Source organism: Glandiceps talaboti, chromosome 12 (assembly GCF_964340395.1).
Source record: "Glandiceps talaboti chromosome 12, keGlaTala1.1, whole genome shotgun sequence".
Lineage (NCBI taxonomy): Eukaryota > Metazoa > Hemichordata > Enteropneusta > Spengelidae > Glandiceps > Glandiceps talaboti.
This window is the reverse complement of record NC_135560.1, coordinates 15359647-15381252: the sequence shown is the minus strand read 5'-3', so window position 1 is coordinate 15381252 and position 21606 is coordinate 15359647. Positions and strand designations below refer to the sequence as shown.

The following is a 21606-nucleotide window of genomic DNA, read 5'->3' as shown; positions in this document are numbered from 1 at the left end:
GCGGATTCAAATAGTTAAACCTAGTCAAGCCTTACAAATGACCTCAAAAGGATGTTTGACATCATAATTAAGCGAGCTAATTAACTTCCTCTTCTTCCTTGCAGTACATTAATACATATTAAGGAATCAAATATAATTATCTCCGTGGTTCTGCCTAAAATGCTGCTATATATAGAATCGACCTGGCACACATTAATTACTATGAGCAAATTAAGCAAATGATTTCGACCTAAATTTCAAATACGTGAATACATAAACACGAATATATGTATGTAGCCTTATTACAGATGACTCTAGGGCACTTTAAACATACAGTATCACTTCCAGTATACTTTCTCTTATGTAATTACCAGTAAAGTATCTTAGAGTGTGAACCGGTCGGTGGCTATCCAGTAGCCAAAATCCCGTTCTCTAAGTAGATCACTGGTATTACTGTTGGTTGTACATAGCGGAGGGATTTTGCATGCTAAAGCCTTGCCACTTTCAGCTAATTTATACCAAATACAAGTTTTGTCCAAACCAGGCTAGTACCGTACCTGAGATTTTGGAAAAAAGAAAGAAAAAAAGCTACTTTTTAAATACATAGCGATATCATTAAAATCGTTATTTACGTGACGATTCCTAGCATGCTTGATGGTTCACTATTGACTGTACACTGACTCTTCGCTAATATGTATTTTATATCTCTATTGTACGCTGGCTGAACTTTGATTAAAAATGTGTCCACTTAAAAATTGTAACTTTTTGCAGCAAATTAAACGATGTGCGCACGTGCACTGTGCATTTTCCTCGAGTAACAGTACTCTTGAAATTCTCCTTCATTTGAAGATAGCAAGTCGCAATTATAATGTCAGTGAGTGAAACTCAAAAAAAGACGGAAAAAGTCGTTCAACATGAGGTCGCCTGTTATGCTGCATGCAGTGACTCCGAAGATGAGCTCGATCTTATATTAAAACATTTCGTACTGATAAAACGACAGATCTCTTTTTGGAATATTTGGTGGCCCTGAAAAACTATTAAACTAGGTATGCAGTTTAAGATCCACTCTTTGAAGATCCGCTTTCAATAATTGTGTTCGACGTTGTCTTTGGTAAAAATGTTTGATATAATTATCTCATTGTACACTGACAGTACCGTTATTCCGCAATTCATTTTGAAGAGACAGTTTGTTATGGAAAGGATGGCCTTGAATTTGTAAACAAAGCTGTACCTTCGACATCAAAATCCAAACTTCCATTTCCATTATATAATGATGGTGACAAGGAGAATTCACTGAGTTCACCCTGGGTTCCGACAGAAATGCGGCCATAAAAGTTTGGGTAAAGGAAATGATGATTATTTTGTTGTGTTACTTATTTGAGAAAGCCCCATCCGCTTTTTTGCTTTGAATGTGACATCATTTCGGAAACTACTTTGAAAGATACGACATTAGGCCAGAAAAAGTGAAAAAGCTGTTCAACCTACGCATAAATATTTTGTCTGGTGATGGGCAATATATCCTCATGCGGGCTTCGCATTTTTTCAAAATTAACGATATTTCAATAGTTCATGTAACAATACACATTTGAGTCTATTAAAAAATATAAAATATTATACAATGGTTACTTGGCTCTGATGATGCATACAAACATGAATTGAGATTAAATTACGCTGTTGCATATCCAATGTACACTAAAACGAATTGAACAAAAGTTTACGACCATTGGAGTGGGCTGAGCTGTCATTGGGCCATCAAAAGTCTGAAAGTTTTGAAATGTTTTGCTTTGGGATTTTTTGGAACCAAATTAAACTTCAAGAGAAGTCATTTACAAAGTGCACATCCGCAAAATATCTTTCAGCTTTGCCACAACAAAATGCACTTCCAGATAATAGCATAAATGTTTCAATTCTGGTATTTTATTTCCATATTCAAGCATTGTAAGACTTTAAATTATGTCTATGGTTTGATATTTTATGCCTCTAAATGGCCTCCTACGCTGTCTTTTTTCAGTTTTTTTTTCACCCTTGGAGTTGTCTCCTTCCAATCAGTAGCAATCATGGTGATAATTGTCTTTCTCCCAAAAGAAGATGGAAGGTGTCTGGCTAAGTACCTCCCTGTATAGGTTAGAGCTAATTAGAGTTCGGAGTATTATTGTAGTTTGCTATCCCTTATGCATCATTGTACCATATGATCTCCACTGTAGTGTAGGTGACAGAAGGGGTGGCTAAAATAATGCTTGAGTTTCATTTGGCGGGGCTTAATTTTTTTTAAGAAGAGAGAGTGAGAGGAACTACACCATTTGTTTAACCGTATATTGTGTAGATTTCCTTACTGTAGCTATGCAGACAAATTGCAAGAGATAGTATCAAGATAACTAAATACGTTCTATCTAAACTCGACCTGAAATATTTTGCTAACATTATATATGGTTTGTTTTTACATCCTGTCAGGCATTGTGAAAAGATTAAATCGACCTACCTACCTAATGTGATGGGTTAGGTTACCCCTTGACCAGCATTTTTTATTTGTTCTGGCCTTCCATATGATATTTAATTGCGTTTGCTAAAATAGATATTATGTAAATTGTATGTAAATATATGTAAATTAGCACCGTTCTAAATTTAAATGCACGATTGCACCAAGACAAAGTGCTGCCCCCTTGGAAATTTGATCAGGCTACGGCCCTGCAGGCATAATGATACTGAATTTTACATGGTTAGCTAATGAGACACAACCGATTGATATACATTTCCCTTTTCAGAACATTTGATGGTTAAATGTTTTCTTTTTCTTTGAACAATTTTAATATCATAGAGGCAACACCATGTCTGCACTATACCCCCCATGACTTCCCAAGGTTCAGAAGTAATAGATTAAGTTAACACCTATGGCATACTCTGATGATTTTTACTATGAAATACAATGTTTTAGCAGCTGCTTTACAAGTAATACGCTTAGAAATGTTTTGAAACAGATATTAATTATTCATCTCAAGGAAATGTGATGCATGTATAAGAAACTAGTTCTCGAAATGTCCAGGGGAGTCCGATTAGCACTATAATAGAGTAGTATTTTATGTAAGTACAATATATATCTTGCAGGCCATCGAAAATATTTTGAGGCTGGCGCTCAAGATGAACGGCATATTGTTAGAAACTTTCATGTAGTGAAAGCTTGAACAGGCATTACTAGATTAAATCCATTAAAACTTCATTGTTATGCTCTAGGTGTCTTTATGTAGCATAGAAATTGTTTGTGGCCCATCGGTATTAAATGTAGAATGTAGAAGTCAATAGTTTGCTAAAGCCAATGAACGGAATTGCATAACTAAAACCTATGCATATTTAGCCTCAAGCCCAGTTGCATGATCGATTGTCGTCTATCACAGCCAGTTGACGACACGCTATTCATGCTCGCAGATCGAAGGATAGATATTCATGACACGAAATATATTCTGGAAAACCAGGCTATTGATATTGTTATTGCATGCAAGTATTATAAAACAAGATCAAAGTTGTATTGAAAGTACGGTCTACGCAACATTATTACTCTTTAACCCTTTGACACTTTTCTCTTTGACTCTGCCGAGGTGAAGAGTCATTGAATTGATTGTATGTAACATACATCGACGATAAACTGATAGATGTAATTAGGTACAGATAGAATGTTCATGTTAAAATGTAACACTCACATACATGGACTATTTGGTGGAGACCTTTGTTTTGTCAATAACGTCTCATACATTGTATTTCTTTATCAACTGTTTTCGGTATTGGATATGTTGTATTCCATAATGTTGATGGATTATCATTATAAATTGTTTTCATTGAAATAATGTTGCAGTTACACATATGCATGAAATGTATACTACAGACTAATGTATGTAGGCATACACACTCTCGCTGAGTGGTGTTTTCAAATACAGAATCATACTATTAGCGTGTTCGTTCAAAACATAACGATGTGGCGTAAACTGTACTGGTCCATATTACATTTAAAAGATGTTATCTATTTTAGCACAAATAATACACTTGTTTACGCAAAATAACACATCGCTTATTCACTATGGAAATGATTGAACGTAAAACGGGTCGTTATTGAAGCGTTCCTGAATGATTGGATTTTCAGAAAAAAATGATTTATCTACAACAAAGCAGTATAATTTACATCACTCTTGTAGGCTGTCATTAAATTTACTTCTCCCTTAATAAGCTACATACACATTGTATCTTTTAACTTGTGTATTGTACTCATATAACTACGTCAATGTTACCATCATGTCCAATATGCAGGAACATTACCTTCCATTTGAAAGTTAACAACGCTCTGAATATGCGTTCAGGTAAATCGATTAGTATTATGCATAGCTGTATCTCACTTTCATTATATATATATATATATATATATATATATATATATATATATATATATATATATATATATATATATATATATATATATATATATATATAACTCGGTGAATATCAATCTGCCAAGACAGTGCTCTATACCGCAGTGGCAGAGCGTAATAGTTTTGTTGTCATGAACCACGTGTGTGTCGTTATTCACAAAATACAAACAGAGAGGTGGATGTTTGAGAAAAAACTATATATATATATATATATATATATATATATATATATATATATATATATATATATATATATATATATATATATATATATATATATATATATATATATATGTTGAGGGTAGAAGAAAATCAACCCGACTTGATTTTCTTCTACCCTCAACATATACTCCGCTCTGCGTGCAGACGTATCGAGCACTGTACTACGGACATATCTTACCACTGACTTCCTATATATATATATATATATATATATATATATATATATATATATATATATATATATATATATATATATATATATATATATGTTGTAGCTTCAGGTAACCTGTTCAAACGATTTCGTGATTTTGCAGTTGGAAACCGTATTGAATCCGACCACATGCCTCTTGAATTTTCGTTATTATTTTGCATTGAAGATAGGGAAAGAAATGTACGTGCACATTTAAATATAGAGGGTATGCCTGATATATTCAAACTGCGTTGGGATCATAGTAAGCTGGAACAGTATTCTAGTAATTTTCAATTAGATGAAGTTAACCTTATGTGTCTTTCATTCTATGATAAAATAGCACAGGGAAACCTTGATGATGCCACTACACTTTTATGTGATTTAGTTAACACCTGTTGTACTGAAATGAAAGTCAAAGTTCAATGCCTTCCACATGCTAATGTACAAAACCCCTGGTTTGATAATGAGTGTCGCCAGACAAAAAGAGAAGTGTACCGTTCTCTAAATATCTTCAGAAAATGTAGAAACCGTCAAAACCTCAGGAACTATCTACGCATCAAAGCCAGCTACAAAATTTTAATTAGTAAGAAGAAAATCGACTACCAGAAACATAAACGTGATGAATTAATTAATATATCAAAACAACAAAATTCTAGACTGTTTTGGCAACGTTTGCGTCAAAATAAGCAAAGTATCTCAAGCAAAATTACACAGGATGAATGGTTCAGTTACTTTGAGGGCCTGTTTAATCCAAATACACAAGATGCCGACCAGACCGACGATGATGAAATGAGAGAGTTCTTCTCCTCAGTCCAGGGATATGTAAATGAACTAAACATGGGCGACCTAGATAGTATGGGTATCGACTGTTCCGAACTAAACTGCCCCATCACTATAGCAGAGATTCGGAAATGTATTGACAGACTTAAAAACAACAAAGCCCCAGGGCAAGATGGGATCCCTGCAGAGTTTTGGAAATATGCCCCTCGCGAAATTTTTTATATGTTACATATTCTCTACAATGAAGTTCTTGATAGCGGTGTATTCCCTAGTATGTGGTCTATTGGACTGATTACACCTGTTTTCAAGAAGGGAAGTAAAGACTCCCCGGGTAATTATCGCAGCATTATGCTACTTGATGTCATAGGTAAAATCTACACTCAAATATTATGTGATAGACTTACCCATTGGTTTGATAAGTACAATACTATAATTGAGGCTCAAAGTGGATTTAGAAAAAAGAGAAGTACTCTTGATAATATATTCATCTTATGTACTCTTATTGAAAAATATGTGTTTCACTTGAAAAGTCGTTTCTATTGTGCATTTATTGATTATGAGAAGGCCTTCGATAGGATACATCACTTCTCCTTGTTTTATAAGCTTGGCAAAGCTGGCATCAGAGGTAAACTTTTACAGTCTCTACACTCTATGTACAATCAAGTCAAAGCGGCAGTGAAAACTCCACATGGTATTACTGACCTTTTCAAAATCAATGTGGGTGTACAACAAGGTTCCGTCATCTCACCTTTGCTATTTTGTTTTTACATAAACGATATTGAAAATGCACTTAATCAGGGATTTGAAACTGTTGTGTATGCAAATATGTTAAAATTATTTTATTTACTGTATGCAGATGATTTAGTGCTATTTAGCAGCACCCCTATTGGGTTACAAAGACTTCTAAATAGACTTTCAGGTTACTGTAAAAGGTGGAGACTTACTGTAAATTTAGCTAAATCTAAGATCGTTGTTTTTAGGAAGGGTGGTCCACTAAAGAAATCCGAAAAGTGGTTTTGGAACGGTAAACTATTTGAAGTTGTTTCAAAGTATAACTATTTAGGCGTGATGTTTTCTAGTTCAGGTATTTGGTACCAAGCCCAAACTTATATCGCTGACCAGGCAAGTACAGCACTGCATAGTTTGGAAATAACACTGCATAGGCTTGGAGGTTTAAAACCTGACATGGCATTTCGTATATTTGATTGTAAGATTTTACCCATTCTTTTATATGCAAGTGGTATTTGGGGTACTCACCCCTCCCCTGACATAGAAAAAGTTCATCACAAATTTTGTAAGTTTATATTAGGGATTAGTAGTAAGACTTCAAATATTGCTGCTCTGGGTGAACTTGGACGATATCCTATCCGACCATATATAAATGTACAGATAATTCGTTACTGGCTCAAGTGTACCCAAAGTGATATCTCTGAAATTGTAAAGGATTGTTACAGTTACCAATATGATAGAGCTGAAAAGGGATTCCCTTGTTGGGGTTTATATGTTAAAACTCTACTTTGCCAGTATGGATTTGCTGAGATTTGGCAAAAGCAACGTACTGAAAATGACAAGTACTTTCTACAGCTATTTAAACAAAGATGTCATGATATTCACATGCAGGATTGGCATTCTGATGTAAACACTTCATCTAAATTACGAATGTATTGTAGATTTAAAACACATTTAACATGTGAAAAATACTTAGAATGCATACCACTGTCTCACTTTAGAAATGCTTTATCACGTTTGAGAATGTCAACCCACGACCTTGCTATTGAAAAGGGTAGACATCTTGGTACACCACCCGAGGAAAGAATTTGCCCATTTGGGTGCAACGATATTGAGGACGAGTACCATTTTGTACTTGTGTGCCCCAAGTACAAACTTGTTAGATCAAAGTTTATTTCTGAATTTTATTACTCACCTGCATATGATTGGAAATTTATCTTATTAATGCAGTCAACAAATACCTTCATCATTCAAAACCTTGCGAAATTTATTTTCTTTGCCATGAAAATACGTAAACAGCTTTTGGAAGAAAATCTCTCTACATAAGCTGACTGTCAATTTAGCTATGTTGAACATACCTCTGTAATCATGATCATTATTCTATGTTCAGTTATGTACATTTAAGGCCCATGGCCTACAGTACGGAATAAAATTATTATTATTATTATTATTATATATATATATATATATATATATATATATATATATATATATATATATATATATATATATATATATATATATATATATATATATATATATATATATAGTGTGTGTGTGTGTGTGTGTGTGTGTGTGTGTGTATGTGTGTGTGATGACTTATGAAGGACTGATTAGTATTCATCAATATACATGTCTGTCATCTTTACATATATGCATTCATATCTTTCAAATATAATTAACAGGAATATCAATACAAAATTATGTAATCAATAAATGTACGCATCCTTGTATTTTCCTCACTTAATGCTACTTTACTATGTGTAGTACATAGTGCGGGTCTTTTGGGAAAACCGTAAATAGTTAATAAACTGTGCTTTACAGACGAAGTTAAACGGTTCTGTCGCATTTTGAAATATTTCTGATGCTAAGAAGTGATGCGCCAATCCAGGGTAATCTATTGCCTCTTATCCTTAGTTTTCCCTAAATACATAACCTTTTCTCAACTCTGTCGCTCAAGTACTTAATTACCATACCGCCGGGATTATGGTTAACATTTAGGTGCGAAAACTAGTTGTCTGAAGGAGCTATATAAAAGTTTGGACCTGGAGAATAGACCTTTAAAATTCTATGTAATCCCAATGGCGCTCCATTGCTAGGTTAGCAATGATGTGCGAACCTGGGATTCAAGCAAGGGTCGTTAAATTTGGAAATGGGTAAGGCTAGACTGTCACTTAAAGGTCTAATAGGAACAGAATATATATGTATACGACATGGAAAGATCATGCTTGTGTTCAAATGACTCTGAGAGAACAAAAGGTTATACTATATCAACTCAAATTAACCACAACTGCGTTAGGTAATCTAATTAGTCTGAAGTGAGTCATTAAATCTCTTCTGAATAGTCTGCATGTCTAGGAAATTAAAAACAAAACAAACTGTATCTAAACCCGTATTTACATTTGTTGTCAAATAGCCGTCCTAATATGAAGAAATTGGTAAGTTTGGTGTTCAAGGGCAGAGCTTGCTAGACTTGTCCGTATATTCTCAAACATCCATCTCTCTGTTTTTATGTTGTGAATAACGACACATACGTGGTTCATGACGATCCTCCACATCATCTTTCAAATGTAATTTAATTTAACTCAATTTAAATTGAACTTTTGAAGGAATAAAGCACTTATATAACAGTTTTACATAATAACACATAACTATCTAAAAATGGACCCTGGTCAATTTATATAATTTATGCAAATTTACAAATACTACGTGATGATCTATTCCTCCCTGCAAGCACGTTCTGATTTAATTCCAGGGTCTTCAGTGTACTGAACAACCGCTGGGTTCTGAGTCATTCAATAAAGTAACCCTGTCTATACTACACTGTTGATTAGATTACGAGTCTATTAATCATTATTATAGTTTGAAAGCGTGTATTGTATCCCGATAATCAAACATGAATTTAAAAAAAATTCCTACATCTTTCGATCGCAACTCCAACTTCTAAAAGTATCGTCGTCTCTGAGGCATTTTGTGAAACAGAGTCTTTCAACATTCGCCATTGCAGGTCCGCATCAATTGTCAAAAGGTAATTAATTGCTTTATTGTAGAAAACGTTAACTAATCCGATGCGCAACTGATGAACTATATGATATACGATTATTTCTTTTGATCTTAAAAAGAAATTCCGGGGGCCTACATCATAATTTAATGATTGATGACTGCGTTGAATATACCTCACCAAATACATCAATTGGTAGCCGGGGGGTTCTTCCCGAGTACTTATCAGACGCTATGTTACCTTATTAAGTCGGACTGTCTGTCCTGAAGGATTACAACCATTCACAACTCTTACTTAATAGAACGACAACACATACGACAAAGTTAAATAAAATAATACGGTAGCCAAAGGGTTTCCATGTTATATATCATGCACTATGTTTTGTTCTTAAATCTTTATTTCAGATCTTACCCCAGAGGATCGGATGAACAAATCATACGAAATATAAAACCATACCAAAATTTACTGAACGATAAATCATACAAGAACGCTTTGAATAGATTACATCAAGTGAGATGACAGCCAAGGGTTTTTTCATAGTATTTATTATTATACGCAACGTTATGTTGTTAATAGTTAGAATAGATTTTTATTCGGGGTGGTCAGCAAAACCATGAAGACATATAGAACCATAAAAGATTTCGCAGAACTATAAATCAAACAGTCATTAACTCTCTGAATGTAATAAATAAAACGCGTTGGCAGCTAAGGGGATTTTCCTGGTTGCTTATCGCACGTAATGTTACGCAACATTAGACTCTAACTCCAGAGATTAATCAAACCAATGCAACACGCAAAACCACACTGAACATAGAGAGAGAGAGAGAGAGAGAGAGAGAGAGAGAGAGAGAGAGAGAGAGAGAGAGAGAGAGAGAGAGAGAGAGAGAGAGAGAGAGAGAGAGAGAGAGAGAGAGAGAGAGAGAGAGAGAGAGAGAGAGAGAGAGAGAGAGAGAGAGAGAGAGAGAGAGAGTTATTAGACAAAATCTCTTTATGGCTCTGAGAAGCCTTATAAATATACATTGACAAGTTTATAATGGCTACGTCATCCATGGAGCGCATTAGACCATTAGATTTACAAAGATTAGGATGCAGTGCAAAAACTGTAGGGATATATTTGAGCCTTGATCATTGTACACAGAGCATTCAAAGATCATCTTCTACCTTACCTGCGTCGACGTCACATTCCAGTTTTTAATTAAAACGTAAATATTAGCCACTAGCGTGGGGTCTATTGTCTCGATCTATCATAAAAATCGCTTTGCATATTTTCTCCTGCCATCAATCACCACCCAGTTCTATCTTTTGTGTAATAAGTTAATAATGAAATGTATTTTCATCGCTATTATTCCCAGGGTCTTCATTAATACAATCCCGTTAATATAAAAAAGGATTTATCAGTATAGTACATGTAGCATAAAAATGCAAACATCAGAAACTAATTTGACTTTGAGTATACATGTATGTTTCCTTCAATTCACTAATTTGTCAGCGTGTGTCCTGTACTAACTGGTACCATATTGCGAGGTATACTTGCTATTGTAGGTAGGCAGTAATACACTTCCTATGATATACATGAATATTCATTCTGTTACGTTAGCTTCTTATGGTACCACAGCTTGCAAATTCATATCAAGACAAGCACTATATGCTCCGTCCCCTTTCGTGCACCCCCTCCCCAATTCACCTATTATTACACAATGAACCTAGCAGTCAGGTTATATCTCATCCATTCATCATCATATACACAATAAGAGGGATACTTTATTATTGACCTATTATCACAGTCTTGTTTAAATGTATGGAAAGACCTCTTGTTCTGTAACCGGTTTTATTTTAGTATGTGTCTGCATGGTACAGACTTATGTCAATATCGCCTTGTATATATATATATATATATATATATATATATATATATTTTAGTATGTGTCTACGCCTTGTATATATATATATATCAATGTATGCTTAAAATGGACTTAAAGAATCGCCACCTCATGTTGACACGTTTATGCCTGTCAGTGTGCTTTTTTGTGACTATGTAATGATACTAATGTCAAAAGTAAGTTATGTTGAAGCAAGGACAATAACGCATGTAATTCTTCAAAGGATACACAGGTATATGTTAAGATATGTCCTGTATTCTTAATGCCCCTGCTTTTTAAATCCATATCGATACTGTAAAAAATTCATGGCTAATTATTTTGATGTGCGAGACCAGCCAGCGTGTTTGACTCCAAGTAATCATGTTTGATAACAAAATATTAAAGCAGATCTTTTGTGTGAGGCCAATTATCCAAAAAGGCAAAAACCATAATATGATCAGCCTGGATAGGCTTGAAAATTGAAAGCTCCATAAAAAATGTCAAACATTTGTCAAAACCATGTTAACATCGCCACAGCCTGTCACCCTTGACTTCTCACACATTATATTTCCTTCATTCAAGTTATTCAGAACAACGCTCTTTATCTTGTAATAATTCATTAAATTTATTAACTGAGTAATAATAAACTATATGCGATTAGTTAGCAATTACTATATATATTTGGTTTGTGTTGTATTTAAGAGCGCCCGGTTAGAGGCAATGGTGGACTGTGGCACAGCGGACTGGAAAAAAACGCAAACTGGGAAAGATCTCTTCCCGTAATGATCAGTCGAAGTGTTTAGTGAATGAGGTCTGAACAAAAAAATTGTAAATTCATACATAATAAGCCGAATATGTATTGATTTATCAGTTTCACCTCGATTGAATTCTAAAGTCCATATTTTCAGACAGTTGTTACAAAAGAATCGTATATTTGCAACACAATTTTAGAGTTATCAATCATATTACATTGTTATATTGTCGTGCAGACTTTGGAGTCTCTAGGGTCTATATGATTGCACTACATTATATTTTTTTTGTAAATTCTAATAATATAACAAATGAAAACATTAATCGGGAATATCTATCACAATATCTGTTATTACCATGCAAACAAGTGACACATTCATGCGTTGTTTATACTCCCTTCATTTATTATGGTGAATATTTCATCCATACTATTTATATTCCTGTTAAATTCGTTTTAGTTATTGATTGACATAACTGATAGTGTTAATTAAATAATAAAAAAGCCAATTATTAATTCATTAAGTAATGATTCTATCTAAAAATGAGACGCCGGTTTTCTAATTTGCAGTCACGTGTGACATTCTGTTACTTCAAATATCGATTCAATATCTCGTATTTGGTTTTATACTGATCAGGTATAAAGTACTCTGTCTATGTATCGCACACAGTATATCTATTCAATGACAATATTGACAATGGCATAGTATCGATTTGTTTCTGTACAAACATAACTGTATAATCTCAGCTGAAAAAAAAAATTAATCACATTCCATTACAAAGCTCTCCAATGTTACTGAAAAATCTCACCACCACAACCCCACCAAAATCACAAAATATAGTGGCAGCAGCATCAGCAACAACAACAACAACAACAACAACAACAACAACAACAACAACAAAAGGAGGATATACTCAAACGCTATTGGTTATGTAGTGTCAAAGTATGACACCAAACCACTACCATCACCACCACCACCACCACCACCACCACCACCACACCAACAACAACAGTAATAATAATATAACAACAGCACTGACAACAACACCATTATATGCTCCAACACTGTATTCAACATGGAATCGGTTTACAAATTAAGACGTATTAACGTAAAGAAATAACGATTCCATACATTCCATATAATTATGCGATATATTGTCTGCCTTAAGTGAAAGTTTCTTAGCACGCTGCATACATGTAGTTCCCTCTCGCAATTCAAAAATCATCGAAAATAAATCATCCACTTATCCCTATTGTATTATATTCTGTAAGTGGAAGTTTGCTTATTACGTACGCAGAAGCAGATCAGGTTTGTGTAAACGGACATGATCGTTTATTCATTTGAGCAATATTTGACACAATCCCAAGTTTGGTTAGCGCATTCATTGTTTATCAAAGCGGTGGCATGACGAATAAGCAAATGTAAAAACATGCCGGTCACACAAAAAATGTTTCTGTTAAGCATTTTCGTCCGTATTATAAGAACAGAGATATTTCAAAGGTAGAACGTTTCACAATGTACACACATGACCTGCGATCCACTGCTTCCATTCATAATTATGTCATTACCACAGCGAAAAGATGATTTGAAATATACCACATCTATTTGAAATTTCGTTATGAATAATTTACAGTTGTATTATAAAAGGACGACTTACAGACGTTGGTTGATACGGTATTAAAGGCTAACTTACCGTCAAAAAAAGGCCTTATTCTTTTGTCGTAAGTCTTAACCAAGTCGTTCAGAAATGATGTTGTCATTGAAGCATTATGTTGGTCATGGATGGCTTCAGCGGTCTCGGATGACACGAATTTGATATGAAAAACAAGCAATACATGGAGTATAAAAAGATAGCCAAATATGTGACTTCTCCTCCACATGCACGTTTGCATGATTCCACCCCAGCGCAATTTATCTTCGCTCTTGAAACTGCCCTACAAACAAGGTGGTGTGCCTGGTTGAGGATACCATGTACACGCTTGGAGAGTTGCAGCTGGACTGTAGTCGAGCGCTGTCGAAGACATTTAACGGAAGCAACAGTCGATATTACCGATAACAGCTCCTCTGCTGCAATGAATGTACCAAGAAAATGGGACAGTATATATATCGTGCACTGTTAAGTTACAGATACCCAGTGTACAACACTCCCTATGCAAATCATCGTTGCCATAACAACACGAATTTTTTCTTTACCTTTAATGTCAGACGACACCATTCCTTGTGACAAAAACAACGAACTGCACATGCGCGCAATGACAGTTAATACTAAGTATGTATCGATAATTACTATACACAAAGACTGGTGTGTGGTAAAAACGCTATTTAGTCTCCGTCACAATACAAGTATTTTCATTATACTTAATGGATTTCTGCGTCCGTGAGCACTTTCGGCCAACCAAGCCGTTCAGACGTCACTGGGTTTAGAAGAATTGTGCATTCTTGTTTCTGTTTCAGGAGTTTCCAGCCACCAAAATCATGAAGAGCAACGTTGACTTTAGTCTTTGCTTAAATGTGCTAAGAAGCTCCCTAGCCCCAAAAGTGAATTCATTTTTTGTCACCTTTTCCTGTGATTTTTCACATGATGAAATTAAAGTATAGACATAGTAACCGTAGACAAGATAATTTGAATTGAAATAGATATCAGTCAAATTTGTCACAAAATGTCAATTTACAACTTCGGTAATAAATCTGCTTTTATCAAGAATCAGATGTTCGGAAATGTAAAATAAAAAAGCAGAGTCAGAAAATACTTCAAGTAAAAAACATCAAGGGTATAAACGTTTGTTTCCATGATGTTTGGAAATCCCCCAAAACCTCAAATCAAACAGTAAATAATAAATAAGGCCAACTCAGTAACTAATACAGGCTTTCTGAGAAAAAGGCAAATATTTTATGTTTTATATTTGCAATATAATCAAACACATTGATGACAACAACAACTAAAGGATTTCAGGAGACTGGCCGCCAACAACAACGGATACAAATTACAATGAATAACGATGGTGGCGCACCATGGATAAAAATGCAAATTCTTGCATATAAATAGTAAATTCTAGCTTTGTGTATTATTTTGCGAATGTCTTTTCAAATAGACACATATCATTATTGTGTAAAATAAGCATGCGTGTTTTGAGGTAAATTGACCTGTATAATAACACCGTCAAGTCATATTGAATACTCAGGTGTCCCACTGGTAGCGAAATCCTCCTGCGTTCTATACGCATCTTCACATAAGACATAGTGTATAACTGCATTCTGCATTTGCAATGTTTATCAATTAATCAATACGTGTTTTGTAGTGGGTTGTAACTCTAGAATACCATTTTGAAATGGATACTTCAAGATAAAGGCACCGGCGTTATTATATTGCATTCTAGTTGGGGGACGAATTAAGACGGAATTTATCATTTAATCTCAATCATTCCCAAGGGCATCTCATGATCATTGTATGCGTATGGGCATTCACCATACATGTTCGGGACATGGACAGATGTGATATGGATTTTCTTCGCGGGATGGCGGGGGCTGGGGAGAAATGGGGGTGGGGGGGGGTGGCATGAAACTAATTGAGGGTTCAAGGGAGGAGGGGGGGGGATTCTGATGGTCTGCAATGGGAGGGCCGAAATATTTTACTCATGATTTGAATCAAATTAGACCTCAGGAGTGGTCGTTTACTTAGTATATTAAAAATCATTCTCGCGGCTTCACTGAAATAGTGTTAAAACATCTCTCTCTCTCTCTCTCTCTCTCTCTCTCTCTCTCTCTCTCTCTCTCTCTCTCTCTCTCTCTCTCTCTCTCTCTCTCTCTCTCTCTCTCTCTCTCTCTCTCTCTCTCTCTCTCTCTCTCTCTCTCAATCATATTCATTCAACCTCAGGAGCAGTCGTTTACCTTGTAGTTTGCAAAATTGTACACTTCATTTACCTACCATACATTTAATTATGAGGCAGTCAATTAGCCAAGTAAATGTGTAGGTCTGCCAAGATATCTGTGAAGAGGTAAGTTAATGTGTAGCTAATATAGCCATACAGGTGTATAATAAAACGAACATCATAAACCCTGAAACAAAACGTCTAGCGCGACAAAAATATCATTAATATTGGTACTGTCAGTTGCCTGGCAAGACAAATATCTCTTTGATGTTGTAAATCATCTAGTCTAGCTCGACAGAAATCTAATTAATATTTCCACATCTTATCGTCTGGCACGACAAGAACTGAATTACAATTGATACATTTTAGTCAGTTGACTGTCTCAAACATATCAACGAATTCGCCGACCTTATGTTTACCAGGATGTTTAAATTTGTCGATGATCTCCTAAGATAACGGTAGCTCGTGCAAATAAAGGGCAACAATATTGGTAAATATGTGTGTCACGCCAGACGATTGACGGAACACTGTTGGTAAATTTTTGTCTAGCTAGACGATGAAATGTAGCCATGTTAATGGGATTTTGTCGAGCCAGGCAACGTTTTATTTCAGGGTTTACGATTTTCATTGTAATGTATTGACGAGTAAAATAGGGGTATTGAAAACAATTTTCAAGTACTCTACGGCTTTCGAAGTATATGCATGGTTTGAATTTTTATTCCATTAAATGGCCTCCTATATGTCCTTATCTTTTTTAAAGTACTTACTGTGTGTGTGTGTGTGGGGGGGGGAACACCCCCTCCCATATCCTTCCCACTAGCTATCATGGGCCTGGGGGATGCTGTTTCTACTCAGAATTGCCAACGTGTGTAACGTTATTTTTGGCGGTCAAAGTTGTTTTGATATTATCCCTACTACTAAATGTTGAATGTGGTTTAACATCTAGGTCTCCAGCAAGGACTCTGTACATTGTATAGCATGTTATTATGACAGAGCTAGGGCTTAGAATTTACGGCAGGGGGAGGGGGAGAAAGAATTTGGTCAGAACAATGTTTCACCACCCCCCCCCCTTCGCTCACTCAACACATTTCACCCCCCCCCCCCAAATGAGCCCAAGAATTTACGTAGCTTGCATAGATATCCCCTTTCAGACCATCAGAATTATCATGCGCCCTCCTGGCCCCCTCGAGTCTTTTCATGGTCCCCCAATTTATCCGCAGACCCACCTGCAGTAAATTCTGACCACATCTTAAGTATTTAGTTACCAATGAATACGAAAACCACCACAATCTACATTAAGTGTAGGCTTGTAAGCTCTTTGTGCATATTCAACCATTTCCTTTACACCATCTCGACTAGATATAGGAAAAGAATAATGTTTGTGGGCATCGTGCATACTCGATTTTTAAATTGACCAGAGTATACATTCTATATTTTATATTTCAATTGACATTATAGTCCAAGTTTAAAAAAAAGAGAACTATCTTTCATATGGCATATTACGAGGAGATTTAAGGACTTTAGTTATCAGGGAAATCGGTCCCTCGTGACGCCTATAGTAAAGTACATTACATTTTGAATAATAATGACATTTGCTATAAAACGGTCTAATTCCACTAGTCAGGAAGTAGCAATACTATACCATAGACAGGAGCAAACGATATCAATATATTTACCTATTTTGATTAAAAGTCGATTTTGAAAGAAAATATTCAGTTCTCTTACTTAACGATATAACCACAGACAAGATACTTGTCTGTGGTATAACAGTCGTCATATGTTTACCTATTTAAGAGAACCAAAGTCGGCAAGATCAAAGAGTATAATCCCTGATTAGAAGTACTCCTAATAACAGTTATGGGTTTGAGATGATAGGACAAGGTCATACTCAAATGCAAGTGGATATATTGGAATATGAAATTGAAAAATCAAATTGAAATGATTTATGGAGCGTGACTTCTTGTACTTTCCGAAGTGTCCTACATGACTGTGACAAACGCAAAGCACTGTGATGCTGCCATTAAATTAAGTTAACAACACCTTTTGATATATGTTACGTTTTTTTCTTTTACTTTTTTGATATATTGCTGATAAAAATTCAATATTTCATTGCATAAAAATCATTATTTTGCAGACGAGTATTGTCACTCGCAAAGTGTAAGTTTTGAAAGACCAAAAAGGTGAAGATTATGATGTAACATTTATCACGTTTGCTAAGAAAAGATAAATTCAAAGTAGAGAGATAGGTGTTTAACTGAATCGTTTGTTTCTTAGGTTCTTAAATGTTCATAGGTAGGATGAAGGAGGTGTAAATTTTCTACGCTCAGCCTGTGGTGTCAGATATACGCTAACAAATGGTAATGAACAAACAAATGTCATTTGATTAAACTTGTGATTAGCAATTGCGTTGAATTTAGGTTAACGAGAACGCTAGTGGAAAATGTACGTCGAAGATCATATCAGATGGTGCTTTTTGTGAATTTCGGGCACTAACATGATTTTGTAATTGAATTAAGTGAAATACCCAATGGATTAATTGTACCCAAATGACTATTTAAAGGATCTAATGCATCAATATTGAGTAACTTTCGAGGTTACTGTCATTGCTAATTTTTTAACATTCCTCAGCAATGTATCAGTGTCGGAAATCATTACACTTTGACAGCAGTATGTGAAAGGTTGTTTTTTTTGGAAATCAAAGGTGAACGCCACTCAACGAAATACAGGTAGTGTCATAAAAGTTCGGAATCTGGGGAGACATTGTATGATTTAACATCACACAAATTTCGCTCGGTTGCCAAGAAACACTATTTATCTGAAGGAATATAAGCTCTTAGACGTCATGCATATTCAGTGTACATCGTACGAATAATCATGTCTGGCTGGCAGTGCCAATATCCATGAGCAATGGTGCATCACTGTAAAAACAATGGCGACGAAAATGATTTTCAAGTTGGTGTTTCTTGGCAACCGAGCGAAACCTACGTGATGTAAAATCAAGAAATTACTTTCTATATCTCAAAGTTTATTAAAATACTTTTAATTCCTGGAGTGGCGTTCCCCTTTTTACAAAGCCTGACAAGTTAATATCCGAATAAGAATCTCCAACAAAATTTTGTCCGGTTATCGGGTGCAACAACCTTTAATTTCCGACTATTTAACACTCTCATAATTTTCTTCATCAACATAGCTTTTCTGCTCATCTCATTCATTTTGGCGAGATGTAAGTGTCAATAAACAGCAAACCCAATCAGCACAAATATGCATGATTGTTGTTCAAAGGTCATTCGCAGTGACATTTGCTCAGATTATACAAGGAAAAAACAATTTGAGAAAATAAGGCATACAATAAGGCCTATACGATAAAAGCGCCCGCTTGTGAACGTCAGAGATAAGCGGTTTCATAAATGATGAACGAATTATCAAGCGGCCGATCATACATTGTTAGTATATAAAATGAATCTAAATTTCATATTTGAAATATAGGTAGAAGAGTCTGGCCAGCGTCGTCTGAATAATAGGAACATCATGTTTGACATCAATATCCACCCGTGTAAATAACAGTCTTTTTGACAGTCGAAATATGTTACATAGCAAAGGATACACAAAATGTGCTCGTGAACGAAATACTTGTCTTTCCGTTGGTATGCTTTTATATAATTTACTATTACTTTTCAAAGTACTTATTAAAATGGTCACGAATACTGTTCTGGTATTACATATGCATGTCTGACTGTCACCAAGAAAAGTCTGTCTATGGCAAGAATTTCCACTGCACAATATATATGGATTTGCTAAAGAATCGATATTATCCGGGGATCGCGTACATGATGTACAATTAAATGAATTTCCATAAGCAAAGGTTTATGCCAATGCCTTTTATAAAAAAAAAAATGGTATTCCTCTATTAAAGTCCGTAAGGTAAAAGCTGTCGCATCGTGTTTGATGTCCCAGTGAACTTCCTGTCGTAGCTAATTAGCAGCATATAGGCAGCAGACACAGAAGTAAACTTTTTTTTTAAAGCAACTAACGTACTTTCGTATAAATACGAGACAGTATGTCACGAGAAATTCAGAAAAGGAGAAAACCCAAGGCGACTATTGTAACTATAAATTGGCAATGGAATGGTTTATCTCCTCAGAATATCTATATTCTATCAGAAATCATTTGTTAAACCATCCATCATCACGGTTAATTACAAGCCATATGAATGCACAGCACTTTGTTTTCAGTTTTCATCCGGTGCTTTGTCTTAAGCTTAAACCATGATTGCACCAAGACAAAGTTCTGCCCCCCTTGGCAATTTTGTCAGGCCCTGAAAGCCGTTATCCCCATAGACTTGAATGTAATGTTAGCTGGGAAATTTTACCTTGCCCTTTTTCAATGATACTGTTAACATTCTACTTCAGTGCATTGTGTAAAGTTCACAGTACGTCTTTCATGGCAATCTCAGTTTGAAAAGACACCTTTAGAAATATGTGAAACATTTTGACAGCGTCACATGACGCGTGAATGCCACTGAGTGTGCTGTACCCGAGCTATTACTTTGCATGCCGCATGCATGCATGCATGCATGCTTGCTTGCGGTGATCTACGGCCACACTTCCATGAGCGTAGCCAGTGAAAGTGTTACAACACAACAAGCACATTGATGGTGCAAATACCTCCGAGTACGCAACGGCACTGCTGGCACTCAGGAGTTGTGGCTTTCTCTTATTACATATAGGTATGTATTACACAATTGAAAACAATTGCAAATACATAAAATGAAATTTTTAATGTACTATGTGCGCGCATCAATGCAAGTAATAAATATGTAACAATCAGAGGCATAAAAAGTGTCTATTTTGTTTTGTTCTTGATTTTTCAACAAATTTAATTTGAAATTGCGATCTCAGAAAGCGTAAATCAGACTTTGATTACTAGTTTATAAAAGTGATGACCAAGGGCCATCATATTGGTTTGTCAGTGTAATGATAGTATGCTCTATAAGAATTTACAATAGCGCATATCAATTGATTATTGAATTTCAGAAATAACTCAACCGTTTGTGACTGGAACTTTATCTTAATTCCAACAATGGGGACGTTTTGCATTACACTAGATGGAAACGTTATTGTATTATGCATGAATCACTTACAGCACTTATAGTAAAGTACTCTGCATTTCTTTATTTTGTCTAAAAACAACATTCAAAACTCGTCAATCATCTGGGACGACAGCAAAACAAAGTTCTCGTTTAATTTCCCCCACAAATGCAATTTTACTACATTTGATTTACGAGTCTCTCCATGGCCTGATCATGTAAACAAACGAAGGGCTATTTACAAAAGGAGCTATATCATTCTCTTCCATGAAAATTATTATGTGCCAAAATGATTGTGTTGGTCTCTTTCTTAATTATGTAGTTAATGCAGGAATGCATTTTTTAAAAAGGAATTCTAACTGCACTCAATTGATTTTTCAAAGGAATGTTTGTACTATATTGTACGCCAATCAAACCCCACATAGACACAAACGATTGCTGTTTTGAATAACATTGTCCCTTGTCAAACTTCTAGAAAAAACACTACAATTAAAATTATATAGGAAACGAGTATTTTGTTATAACTGGTGATTACGCCAAAATCCATAACACTTGACGTCACATTCTTCAGATATTGCCGAATTACTGGAAATCATTCATTATGTCAATGAATCATTACATTACAAGACGCATTAACAAGCTTGATGTGCAATCAAAGTAGGTACCAGCTTATATTAAATATAAGACTTTCCTTCGAATGTTGCATGATTAGGCATAACTAAATTGTGTG

At 35.2% G+C, this 21606-nt stretch overlaps 1 protein-coding gene across 1 annotated transcript in view; it reads right to left on the bottom strand.

Annotated features, from left to right (window-relative positions):
- LOC144442985 (glycine receptor subunit alpha-2-like) overlaps positions 1 to 13801 on the bottom strand; it is a 62268-nt gene extending 48467 nt beyond the window's left edge. Inside the window, exon 1 of the mRNA XM_078132359.1 lies at positions 13615 to 13801. Coding sequence (XP_077988485.1) covers positions 13615 to 13801 — 187 coding nt within the window. The remainder of the gene's footprint in view (positions 1 to 13614) is intronic.
- Positions 13802 to 21606: the final 7805 nt, after the last annotated feature.